This window comes from Epinephelus lanceolatus, chromosome 1 (genome assembly GCF_041903045.1).
Source record: "Epinephelus lanceolatus isolate andai-2023 chromosome 1, ASM4190304v1, whole genome shotgun sequence".
Taxonomy (NCBI): Eukaryota; Metazoa; Chordata; class Actinopteri; order Perciformes; family Serranidae; genus Epinephelus; species Epinephelus lanceolatus.
This window is the reverse complement of record NC_135734.1, coordinates 14,135,720-14,148,583: the sequence shown is the minus strand read 5'-3', so window position 1 is coordinate 14,148,583 and position 12,864 is coordinate 14,135,720. Positions and strand designations below refer to the sequence as shown.

The 12,864-nt window shown below is 40.9% G+C and overlaps 1 protein-coding gene across 3 annotated transcripts in view; it reads left to right on the top strand.

The window, feature by feature from the left end:
- Positions 1 to 12,864, top strand: part of slc4a8 (solute carrier family 4 member 8) — a 45,737-nt gene that overhangs the window by 2,396 nt on the left and 30,477 nt on the right. For 2 of the 3 annotated variants that reach the window (XM_033627351.2, XM_033627350.2), the window contains exon 2: positions 12,624 to 12,705. In XM_033627351.2, the coding sequence (XP_033483242.1) occupies positions 12,624 to 12,705 (82 nt within the window). The remainder of the gene's footprint in view (positions 1 to 12,623; positions 12,706 to 12,864) is intronic. The other variant, XM_033627352.2, reaches the window with a different exon arrangement.

The window sequence follows — 12,864 nt, the reverse complement described above, 5'->3', positions numbered from 1 at the left end:
TAAAGAAATGAATGAATGAACAACGGGTGTTCTCCATAAGTACCTTTTTATGTCACCTCTGTACTCCACCTTCATTCCAAAAACAAACTCACTCTCCTCTCTAGTGTCTCTCTCTCTCAAGTTAAAAGTAAATCTGTTCCTGTTTCTTTTTTGTCTTTTTTTTTTTTCATTTGAAGCACATTTTTGTATTGTATTTGTTTGGTTTTCTGTACATGTGTTTGAATTGGCATTGTGCATTATGGTTGCAGGTGGTACGAGTGGCTCTAAGCTTTCGTAACAACTGCAGACACAGTAGTAGGGCACCATCATCGACTCATTTGAAGATTAGATTCTGGATTATTTGCTTTAAAAAATGTTAGAAAATGGCCATCACAAGTTCATTAAGATGAAGGTGACATCTTCAAATTTCTTATCTTCTCTGACCAACTGTTTGACCAACCATTTTAGGGCACGCTCCACACACAGCTTAGTTTGATCACCAGTGGGCCGGACCAGTCAAACCATTATATAATAATCTATAAATAACTACCTCTTCAGATTTTTCTCCCTTTTTTAGTGTAAATATTCAAAAAACAAAATGAGCAGTCTGCGATATCCCGAGAAAAATATGTGCAAATTCAACAGTATGTCTCAGTTTTTCCACATTCAGTCAGTCTGCTACTCACTTTCATTACATGTGTGTTTTTTCATAGTTTTCCACTATAGTGCAACCTATTGAAGAAGCAGCATAAGTCATCCCCTGCCTTATAAACCATTTACACTCTGAAGTTTCATCAGCGCCTCAGCAGCAGGGTTCCTCCCATATTGTTTTAAGATAGAAGTCTGATCCAGATTCTTTTCTTCTTCTGAAGCTGCTGGTTGACAATATTTTGCACAGTGTTCAATATCTTTAAATCTGACCACAGTATGTATTCATTCTTACTTCAGAGAACTGTTTTCTAGATGGAAAAGCCTCTGAGGCAGCATCTTACATGAACTATCACAGGTATCACAGGTGCATCAATATGAGGTGTGCAAAGTCATCCAGTGGGCCAGATTGGACCCTTTCTGGCCCCTGTGTCTGACACCGCTGAATTAGCAGTCCTGTAAATAAATAAATAAACAAAACTGTGAGTAGTTACTTAGGAACTAAGTTCTATAAACAAGTGTCTTGGTATGTATATACAGAATCTTTAGATACAAGATTTTGGCACCAGAAGCATTCTGGTTTCTGTTTGTAGCCCGAGTAGAATTGACCAATCTCGTCTGAATGAAAGGTAAACGGTCCATGTGAAGAAGCGGAATGCATTGGGTCAAAAACAGTCTTGGAACCCAGTTATTATCTGACGACAAGTGAGCTTTATGTTGGTTTTATATTTTATTTATCTGCATTCATTGAAAGGCATCAGTTTATAGAGATTAGCTGAAATGACTGGTGCTCAGAGGAGGAAGTCCTGGCCTGATATCTGCTGGCTACACCAGATCATCCCAAAATATTGGCCTTCATCCCCAGAGGCTTTATCGTCATCAGATGATAACTGATGGGCTCTGAGACTGTAAAGGAGCCAATCACGAATGACCTGATAATTAATGAATCATTAGTAAGTACTTCCTGAATAACTTTGAATCAGATAATGATGAGTCAATAGAAAACAGACTGGGCTATACTATATCAACGAATCATTAGATAATGATTTGTTCATGAATATCTGTGAACTGACATGCCGGCCACTGATTAACATTGAATCTGCCATTGAGTGGTTTAAAACTAATAATGATTCATTATTTACTCGTTACTTAATCAGCTGTTAATGTGTGTCCCCCTGTAAAGCAATACATCATACTGAGTGGATAGACCTGACATAGTTCTGTTAGTGCCATCAAAGAGGAGCAAATCTAAGCAAGCAAACCTCAAGAGAAGTAATATTCATGTAAATACATCTCTTACCATACTGCTGCTTCTGAAGGGCTAAGGTGGCAGTCAGTATTACACTTTAGATGTAATTATTCTTTGAATCGTTGATAGTGTTCGCTGTTTTCTTGGTATTCTCTGTAGTGCAGGTTCACAGTTACATGCTGAACAGCCTCTTCACTGTTAGTGGTTATTGTGTACTTTTCAGTGCCACTGATGCATAACATATACCTGAGCCTCAGAGGAGCGCTGTATTGATACTGCTCCAGTTACAACACTGATTCTCTGTATCTTTATAACCATGCAGAGATACTTGGGAATCAATAAATAAAAAAAAAAAACACAATGAAACCAAGCAAAGACACAGTCACACACCACACTACAGTGCAATGTTGCCGTCACTATCAGCCCCCATACTGTAAGACTGTGACTCTAGTTCCAGTTTTGTAATAATTTATGACAATCCACATCATAAATTTGTTCCCCCAACATAAGATTGTCACAGTTCTTTTTTTTTCCAGTCCTTTTTCCATTAGCTATTTGGCATCCCTCCCAAGCTTTCATTTTAATCAGTTTGGACTCCATTTAGTGGGAGTGATCCATAGTTGCAGATTCGACAAATGAATGCATATTCTAAAGAGCAACACCGTAGTCTTGTACAAATCACTGAAGGAAAAAGTCCATCTAATTTAATCAGTCTGACAAAAGTGTCTCAAAACTCTCAGTTTAATGTCTGAAAGTCCTCAGTACAGCCACACCATGTTTGAAAACTATTACAGTAATGTGGCATATGCCCAAAGCCACCGTTTAATGGGATTCATTTAATTTGAAAGCACACTCATTAGAGTGAAAGATCCACAGAGGTTTAAACTCCCCACCACTTTTCAAGCCTTTGAACAGCAGGTCCACTTGTATTTCACACAAGTGCTATTAGGTATCAAGAAGACCAGAGAATCATGCAGACACAGACACAGTTGAGTATTTGGTCCTTCCAGTGTTTGTCTTTGATCAAGCATGATCTTTAACTTTTTATGGTCACGATTTTATTACATATTTTTCAAGGTGTATCTCCAAACTTCTGCAGTTCTAATCAAGCATTGGGGAAACTAAGGCTGCAATCTGTAAAGAAAACAATTAGAGAGTGCGGGCTGTGGAGGGGCAGTGTTATATGTGTGTGGTATTGACAAAGGTGTGTATGACTCATGCTGCCCGTGGGCTGAAGCAGTCAAAACAACCGCCCCTTTCATCCTTTCTCCTGCAGCTCTCTCCTCTCTTGTCTCCTTTTTTCATCATTACCTGTTCCTTTCATCCATTCATGTTAACCCACTCCTCTGAGTGAAGCACCATTACATGTCTCTCTAGTGTAGATTAGTGATGGCGCAATGCTATGAAGGAGCAACAGTAGCCATCGGCTTTGGCACCGAGTGTCTGGCCCTGCCTCTCTGACATGAAGCCTAGTCTGGAAGTGACAGGGCCAGTTGTCTAAGTCAGGATCTGTGTCCCTGCTGTCAGTTCAGGGTGCTTCTGGGAGAGGAGGAGAGAAGGGTCAGCTTCTGAAGGGTGGGGGTGGTGGTGTCAGCATGGGCAGAAACGCAGTCATGAGGAGTGGTAGACGTTCTGTCGAAAGAAATGTTCAAGTGTTTTGTTAGAGGGAAAGAGATGATCGTAACGATCAGTTGAGTCAGCAAGGACAGACATCTCGAAAGACTGGAAAGCCCACGCTGTGCTGCTGAATCATGGACGCACTTTTATGAATCCACCATTCACTGCTGATCATTATATTCATACAGAGTGAAAATCTCACTTTGTAAACAATGACATGTGCTCACACAAGAATCATTTCTTTCTTATGACAAACTAGCCAGTCTCTGCAATGTGTCTTGTCAGTTATCCCTCTGGGTTTCAAGCCTCTACATAGTAACCAGCAGGCCTCATTCCACAGAAGCTCTTCTCACAGTTCTTCTCAGTCCCTATGGAGTGAAAGGCCATTTTGGCCCAGCACATTGATCGCCCCTCTCGTTCCAGAGACTGGGATGGAAATCATTGCTGCTCTATTTGTTCAGGGCGGTGGCCAGTTCATTGTGTATCACTGTAATGCACTTTGACAATACCCTTTGATTTTGCTTGAAGTTGTCGCCAAAAAAGGTGAATGGGTCTATGATGCTTTCTCTTCTGTACATGCTGTTGTGTATGCAAGGACGTCGTAGTGGGGGGAAAAGTGGGACTGATTACTCAGGGCTCCAGTGGGAGGGGGTCTTCAACAAACCTGGAGTGAAAAGTTTGTTTGTTTGCATGTTTTAAAATTTTGAGTAATTAGTGCCTTTAAATTCAAATTGTAAATCGATCAAAAGACTTAAAGGCGCAGAATGGTTTAGTCTAGCCCTGCGCTAGGATTTGTGAGCACTAATGTGCATAATCATGTCTTTCACCAAGAAAGGGAAATCAGGATTTCAAAGCCGAAAAGAAAGAAAGCAAAAGGAAAGAAAGCAAACTGACTCTATAAAAATATGAGCCATGGATCAAGAGAGGAAAGGTGGGGGACCCAGAGAGAAAGCTTATGCATAGGGCTCAGACTTTGGTGCTGTGTGCATGTATGAACTTGTGTGTATTCATGTCATTTTCTGCATCAATGGGAGGGTTATCAACAGCATAAGTAGGACACTGTGTGCGGCTGCAGTATCCTGTTCTGCTCAGGAAGTCTAACATCTTTCTGGGACAATCTGCCCTGCCAGAAAATTCATCTTGTATTTGTTTAATTATCAAACATAGGCAAGTGATAGTATCTCTCTATCTTTAGCTTTTGCTGAGACACTAGATCAGGGCACCCAAAGTCTCCGTGTGCTTAATCAAATAATTAGTTTGTGTTAAACGAGATTATCATCGACAACGAAATAAGTAAGAATGTGTCATCATAGTAGACACATCATTTCAAAGATAGGGTCACGGGTTTTTAAGTTAAAACAACAGGTGCCCTTATGGACATTGACACTGTTTTTGCTTTTTGTAATCATTCCTCCTGTTCCAGCTAGCCATTAAAAGATCTCATCCTGACATGTTTCCAGTGGAGGTGACGGGGGACAAATCCTTGATTTGTACAAATAATATTCCAATGTTTATTTAAAACTTTTGTGAGGGTTCAGCAGTCTGAGTAAGACAGATCCAGTGGATTTCTCCCTTTTAGTTCTCTCTTTGTGTTACTGTTTCTCCACCATACCAAGTAAACACTGTCTGTGGAAACACACAGAGGGAATTTGTACTACAAAGACTTTGGAAGATACCCACTTCATTTAAAGCCACATATTTATTTCACAAATCGAGCACTGTGGATTTTGTCCCATTCAGAGTCCTGCACGGGTCTGATGTTCAAGACATGCTCCCTCACCAGCACCGCATCCTGCAACCGCACCCACCACACCACCTGCACATGACCAATCAGTTTCATAACCTGACCCAACCCATAGACACAAAATCTGTGGCCCAACCCAAAACCACAAGTGAAGCTAATACAATATATTTTAAAATGGTAAGTGGTAAAGGTAATTCAGGAAACACAATTTTTAGCTTATTTTCATAATACTGAGCAGCACATCTCCACAGTTAATGCACCTGTTAATACTGCACCTGATTGAAGTAGCTTCTATATTCCAGATTGCGCAGACGACAGAGCAGACACAGAGTCAGCAGTCAGAGGATTAAAATATTAAATTATTCTTATTGTTTTCATTTAATTTAAATCATTTTTTATACAACACCCATGATCTAACCCTCAAGTTCTTTGTTTAACCCAGAACTGAACCTGGAAATGAAATCAAATCCTCCTGTGAATCACCCTTTTTGCGGGTCACCATCACCTGTGGGTACCTGATCCAATGCAGGACTCTGTCACAATCACATACATTGAAAGCGCATTAGAGAGGGATCTTTTAGTCACCAGTATGAATGGGAGGAATTAGTCCAGCAAGCAAAAACAGTTTCAGGGCTCATATGGACACCCGACAATTGTTTTTAGCAAAGACTTAAAAAATTGTGAATCTGTCCTTTAATAACCTACCACAGTGGAGGGGTCCAAACTGAATGTTATGTTATGTGCCACTGAACCAAAACTTAATTAAAGCAAAATGTCAAAGACATACAATACAGTGCTCGTAAGATGTTCCATTTGCCCTTTGTAAATCTACATGACAGTGTTTCGGTCATTTGATTTGGCACAGTTGTGTGTTTCCTTTCTCATATCCAGCCACAAGGCAGCTCCAGTGTGTTTCCCATGGGCGGTTACCACTGATATGCTCATAAAGGACGGAAACTCAAGGACAGGCAGCCATTTTGGGGCCAGCTGTAGTGTGCCTCAGTGGTGCAGCAGCAGTAATCTGTGTGGAGAATTATTTTTGAGTCATAAACCCTCCCAAGCACTGTGACTGATCCACAGCTAGAGGACGAGAGAAGAGAAAAAAAGGCGACGGTTGCCAGGAGATAGGGCAGCAAAACACAAATTATGTGCCCTGTCAGTGGAAAATCACGCACACGTGCATGCTTTGAGGGTCACAGATGTGCTCACCTACAGAGAGAGAGCACAAACAAAACTTGAAGTGCCATGTGAGCTTTTAATTAGCTGAAGCACATAATGTGACACAAGGGAGGTGAGTTGTGAATGACAGGAAACCATTAACCTGCTGAAAAAACACATACCTGCATGAGATTACCGTTAAAAAGGCACTCATGTGACTCCAGGCTGTGAGTCATATTGTGTTGTAAAGAGCATGGATTGAGAAGAACGAACATTGTGATCCGGTCATGGACATAAAGTAGTATAATTTGATGTCGCCCACAAAAAATGACCTAACAGAAGATATTTTTCTGTCATGTCGTTTTCTGAAACACAATTTCACCCACTCTGTGGTTACAGTTATTGAATGAGCCTCAGGAGAATGATCTTTTCTCTGTGTGTGTTTTCGTGTGTGTGTGTGTGTGTGTCTGTGTGTGTTTGTGCGCACCAAATGGATCCAAACTAATTGATGATCTGATGGTCTCCCGTCCTTTCTGGGACAAAGAGCTTTTAGAGTCTCTCTCTCTCATCCATTCTCTCTTGTTGTGTGTCTATATGTTTGGTAAAGCTCCAGTTCTAATGGAGCCGACTGCCTCCAGCCTGAGCCCAAACCCACACACTGCATAGCAGCCCTAATTCACCAGCCACAGCTGCACTGACTGATAAAACTCTGTGTGTGTGTGTGTGTGTGTGTGTGTGTGTGTGTGTGTGTGTGTGCATGTGTGTGTGTGTGTGTGTGTGTGTATCAGGGTTACGTATGAGAGCAGGGAGAGATTCACCCATCGGATGTGCGTATGCAGAGGATTGTTTTCTTTAAAGAGGCTGTAATCGATATTTATATGATAAAAATGTATCAAATGATGATGGAAAAACAATGTGAAAATGTGAGAGGCATCACTCGTAGTGATGACTCGAGAGTTACCACCTAAATCTGCAGCTCACCTCCACTTTACGGAGCTTTATAGTGAGTTTCAGCTCACTGTTTAGCTGTCAGCCAAGTCAACTTTACTGTTTTGCTTCACTCTCACCGCTCTCATAGCGTTGTTCACCGCCACAGCAGGCAGCTGTTTCAGTGAGAAAGTTATGAAAATTCATTAAATGGCAGACAGCCAAAGTAAGCGACTAGCTGGTGAACATTAAAGCAATAGCTCATGACAGACCATGGTATATTTTAATTACATCGCAGCCAAGGGGCATTGTTCACAGAGGGCGGACGACCCCTCAGGTGATACAATCACAACTTCTCAACAGTCAGGAGTGAGCTACTGCTTTGATAAAACCAAGTATGGCAATATGATCTTAAAGACGTATTCCAATTTAAACCATTTATATTACCATGTTCATAAAGCATTGTTCTTACAAAGAAATAGGTTCTCCTGGCTGCCTGCACAGTTGCTATGCAACATACTTTGTTTACTAGCACCTTCGGGGATTTGGGATACAGCACCTTCTTTATTGGTTTGAAGTCATCTTCTGATATTGATGCATCATTAACTGTCATGTCAAGTCCTTTCGTTCTAAGGGTCAACATCAGACATTTCCTTTGTATTTGTGCACGTGTTCTGAAAGCTTACAGATACGGACAAAAAGGAGCAGTACCATCGCGGATCGTGGGGGCAGTGTGGCATAGTTCAGGCGAGATAGGTTCGTAGGTGATGACGAAGACATTTAAAAAATGATGGCACACAACAAATTAGAAATTTAATGAAAAGAATTCTTGTATTTAATGGCCTCACAGACCACTGCTGTCTGCACCGCTGCCTCCGTTAAAAGATACATTATTACAACCTCCTTCACCTTCGCCTTGTTCATTGTTGTGTGAAATTTTGACTCTGCCCTCCAGTGCCATGTTTTGGCTATATCTATGCCTATATAAAGGACAAATAGAAGTATGAGGAAATGGACAAATCTGTGTGGGTATAAATGAGCCCTGAGGGTTTTCTTTGAGGACACACCAGGACTGACTGACCGACTCCTTTTTACATATCTCTACATGTCATCTTTTAGGTTCATCATGGATTTGCATAGTTGGTTGGTTCGACACTATGGTTGTCGAAGTTGACAATAAATGTTTCCATTTTGTAGCACTTTGTTATAACGAGCTAATTTGTTAGGCCAACTTTTCCCCCTCAAACGCAGAGTAGTACAGAACTGTGTAAAGGAATAAGACATATGTTGTATATGGTTACTACACCACGGCTAACAGCCAATACAGATTGCTTGATTTAAGCTATCCGTATTATTACATGGAGTATTTGGCAGCTAAAGAGTCAGATATTTCCCTCATGACTTGGTTGAGACCAAAAACAGAGCTAAAAGAGAGTGATAATTGGACTTGCACTCGTCAAGTGGACACAAACACATCTCTAAATGGATGATAATGTTGCTCAGTAGCTGCTGGATGTGCAAATACGCGACTGTTTGCTAATACACTCACCATAACGACTTAAAGTGTTAACAATTTTGCTGCATCACAGTGTCAAAAAAAAATCTGTTATTGCAGATTTAACATGGATACTGAAAAATAGTGCTTTTTACTTAACCTGTAAGACTAAGGTCTGTAATAATGACTTGGACATTTTGATCTGTACAGTTTTTTAAATCTGACATAGTCAATAACTGTTCTGAGAAAGAAAGTAAGGAGAAATTTTTGGTGTCAACCTTACTCAGTAGTGTTTTATCCAGGCAGGCTGAGCGGGTGATGATTCTAAGATACAAAGATGAAGACGATAGTTTTATGTCACACAGTATGATTCATATTTTCATTTTTAGGAGCAGCCCAATTCTCTATACGAGCGCCATTGTAGCTACTGTTATTTATTTACACTTAAAAGCCTTTTCCTCTGTCACTGCACTTCCATCTCTTCCATAAACATCATTATAAAACCACCAGTCACATTCAGTATTTGGCCCAAGCATGACTTCCTCATTAAGTGGCCATACTCTTTATAAGGGCAGAATTGTCTTGGGATAAAGAAGTGCTCAGTCATGGAAAAAGAAAGAAATCCCACAGCACTGATACGGTGGAGAGGGTGTGAAAGGCGGCAGGGAGGCAGCGTCAGGCCACCCACACCTGTGAATTAAGTGGATGTCTTGGGATCCCTAAGCTGTTTTAAACTGTTTATAAGAGGCTGTCTGCGCTGATATTAGAACAGTTGGTTTAGCAGTTGACTTTTTGAAATCTGATTTTTTGCTTCTAATCAGGTAAGACATTTATCTCTCTGCACTGCATGTTAATTACTTTTTTTTTCTTATCACAGCCTTGTGTTAATATGCTTAGCTGTTCGGTTTTTAGCAGCATGCAGAGGCTAAAGGAAAGAGACAGAAGATAAAAAAACAGCTTAGGGACTTCAGTGTGCCTGTAAATACAGCCTGAGATAGAGATAATACGCGTGCGTGCGCACACATACACACACACACACACACAGCACCATCCCCATTTATCACATTTCATAACTGCAGGCGGAAACCAGCATGATTCAAAAGTGGGTTTTTTTGTCAATAAATATGTGCGTGGTGTTTTATCAGCCAAACCCCAGGAGAAGTAAGAAAAATCACTGCTCGCTCTCAGTCCATACACACACTTAAAAATAATACACACAGTCATACACACACAGGGTATTCTAACAAAATTTTAATAAAGTGACCAATCACTCTTATTAAAAGGACATATGGTTTTATATTCCTCATAAGCCAAACTCTAATGGTTGTTTTTTCCTTCACCAGAACAGATACTGTTCTTACATGCTGCTCTGACAAACCGAGACATTTTCATTTCCACTCTACTAATACAAACTCTCAGCTCTCTCCAACGGCCCTTCAGGAGAAGAAATTGCAATTATTTTTGACTCTGTGGCCGTCATGCAGCAACCCGAGCTGCATTGCGTGCTGCGTTCGCTACTCCCTGGATATCGGACTGCCCAATTACAGTAAAAGTCTGCATGACAGAGACTATATATCTTCAGCGTTTGCCTGTCACTTTTCACCCTGAAAAGGAGACTTTTTGAATGAGCTGTCATCCATCTTTTGATGCACACCTAAGCACACACATGCACACACATATATATTTCATACACAACTGTGAGTTTCATTGTTGAACAGTATGTACTCCTCTTCTGTGACATTTTTCTGTATCTGTGAATTTAGTCATCATAAATATTTTATTTTCAGATCGATTCTTTTTTTTTTTTTTTTTTTTGCAAGTAGTTCATCACCCTGCACCGTCATTTTTGAAGAGTGGGTGTCAGTTTTGCCAAACAGCAGATATCAGGTAATTCTGCATTCGCCACCCTCAGACACACTGTTGGAAACACATCCAGTATATTCAGATCATGTGTTCATATACACTAGCGTGGGTGGAAACATCTATTATATCGAGAGCTGCATTTACATACCAGTGCGCCTGTGTGTGTCTCCCCTAACCGTTTATTTATAGATTTTTAGCTATTGATTCAAACAACCATAGCATGCTTTTACATACTGTGCTCACATATTGTATTGTTCTGTGGGGTAATGTAGCATCCAGATGTGTGTCTATCCTCCTACCTGGGTCAAAGGTGACATTTCTGCCAGTAAACAAGGGGTGGGTTGAACTTAGGCCCTGTCTACATGCATACACATAGTTTTAAAACAGGTATCTTTAGTCTTCGTTCAAAAAAATAGTTCTGTCCACACAACCTTAATTTTACAGAATATCTCCTCCCACATTAAAACTCATAAACAACTCCAAATGCTTGCTGGTGTTAGCTATCTTTAGCACTCACAAAGGTAGTAAAGGGTACAGGCTAATGTTACCTTTTCTCAAAACACCCTCTGGAGATCACATAACAGCTGATCCTCATTCAATTTAAGGATGAAGGAGCTCACTCAAACATACAAGTGATGCTCTGGACATGCTAAAGTTTTCCTTCCATTCTTCATGGACAACAATCCCACTCTGGAAAGCGTGCCACCATCTGCTGGTTTAACCAGGCCTGATCCAAAACTGTCGTTTCTGGTGTACTTTAAACCCCCGATGCTGAGTTGGAGCAAAAACAGTGGGTGCAGCAGACGGCTGTGTTCGTCCATGGAGTGGTACCATAATACAAAGTTTTAATGTAAAGTAGTCATTAGACCAAGTACACAAACCGGTAATCTGCCATTGTTGTTTGTGGCGCATTACACAAAGTCATTACACAGAGACATTTCATCATTTCCCAAATGCTCCGTTTTGCACACAAATACAAAGTAAAACAACAAACAAAAAACAAACAAAAAAATCAACACCTTAAAAGGCATTTTAAAAAGTGGCCTAAAACTCAGTTTGTGTGGACAAGAGGCTAAAATGTAGAGGAAAATATCTGTTTACAAAGATATCCATATACATGTAGACAGGGCTGTATTTATACTAAAGTGCAGTGGAGCACAGTTGCCTTCTTTAACAGCATGTGGGTGGTTCCCAGAGATTAGAAATTACAGATTTACTGTTGCATGCACTCGAGGGATGAAGAGAGATCCTGGAAACAGAGACACTGCAGCAGCACAGACCTCCAGAGCCGCTGTAGAGGTTCCTGCAGCACTCTGCCCTCATTATCATAGGAGCGATTCATGACCACAGTTAACACTCGCCACTGTACTTAAGCAAACAGCACTTTTTGTGATAGTCAAACACAGTGGCATCCTGCAGCAGTCTGACCACAGCTGCAACCCTGATGGATGTGGCTCTCTGCTAATTTGATTTGATTTCCCCTCGATAGTAGAGCCTAGCACATTCTCCAACTGACTCATACTCTGTTTACCTCTGGTGTGTGTGTGTGTGTGTGTGTGTGTGTGTGTGTGTGTTTATATGGATGTGTGCACGTGCCAGGCGGCCTGTCCTTCTCTGTGTGTCTGTGCCAGACAGTCTGAGAATAGACTGTCTGGAATTTGATGCGCATTGTTGAAAAGCTGTTGCCAGTTTGGCCAATTAGAGGCTTTGTTACAATGTCAGTAGTTTGTCTTTAACAGGACACTTCTGAACACAATGACCTTTTCACGTTTCCTTTCACGGATTCGTCTTGAAGAGCTGAAAGTGTTCTACAATGCTGAACTTTTCCACAACGACAACATGGCTGATGGAAACAAAGGGCATTGTAAAGAAATGTATAATGTGCACTGAAAATAACTGAAACGAACAGAAACATTATCCTTGTCTGTCTGTGTGTCCGTCAGCAGCCAGATGAGGAGGTGGTGGTTGACCAGGGAGGGACCAGCTCTGTGCTGAACATCCACTATGAGAAAGAGGAGCTAGAAGGTGAGTAACGTGCAGTTGGCAAACACCATCAAACTCTTTACTTATATGGTTCTGTTGGGATAAGCTTTTATTTCTTGCTTTTCCTCTGGGTCGACGATATGGGAGGTGTGTGGTTCAGCATGACCTGCTGTCTGTCACAGTGTATCAGTAGTTAAAGAT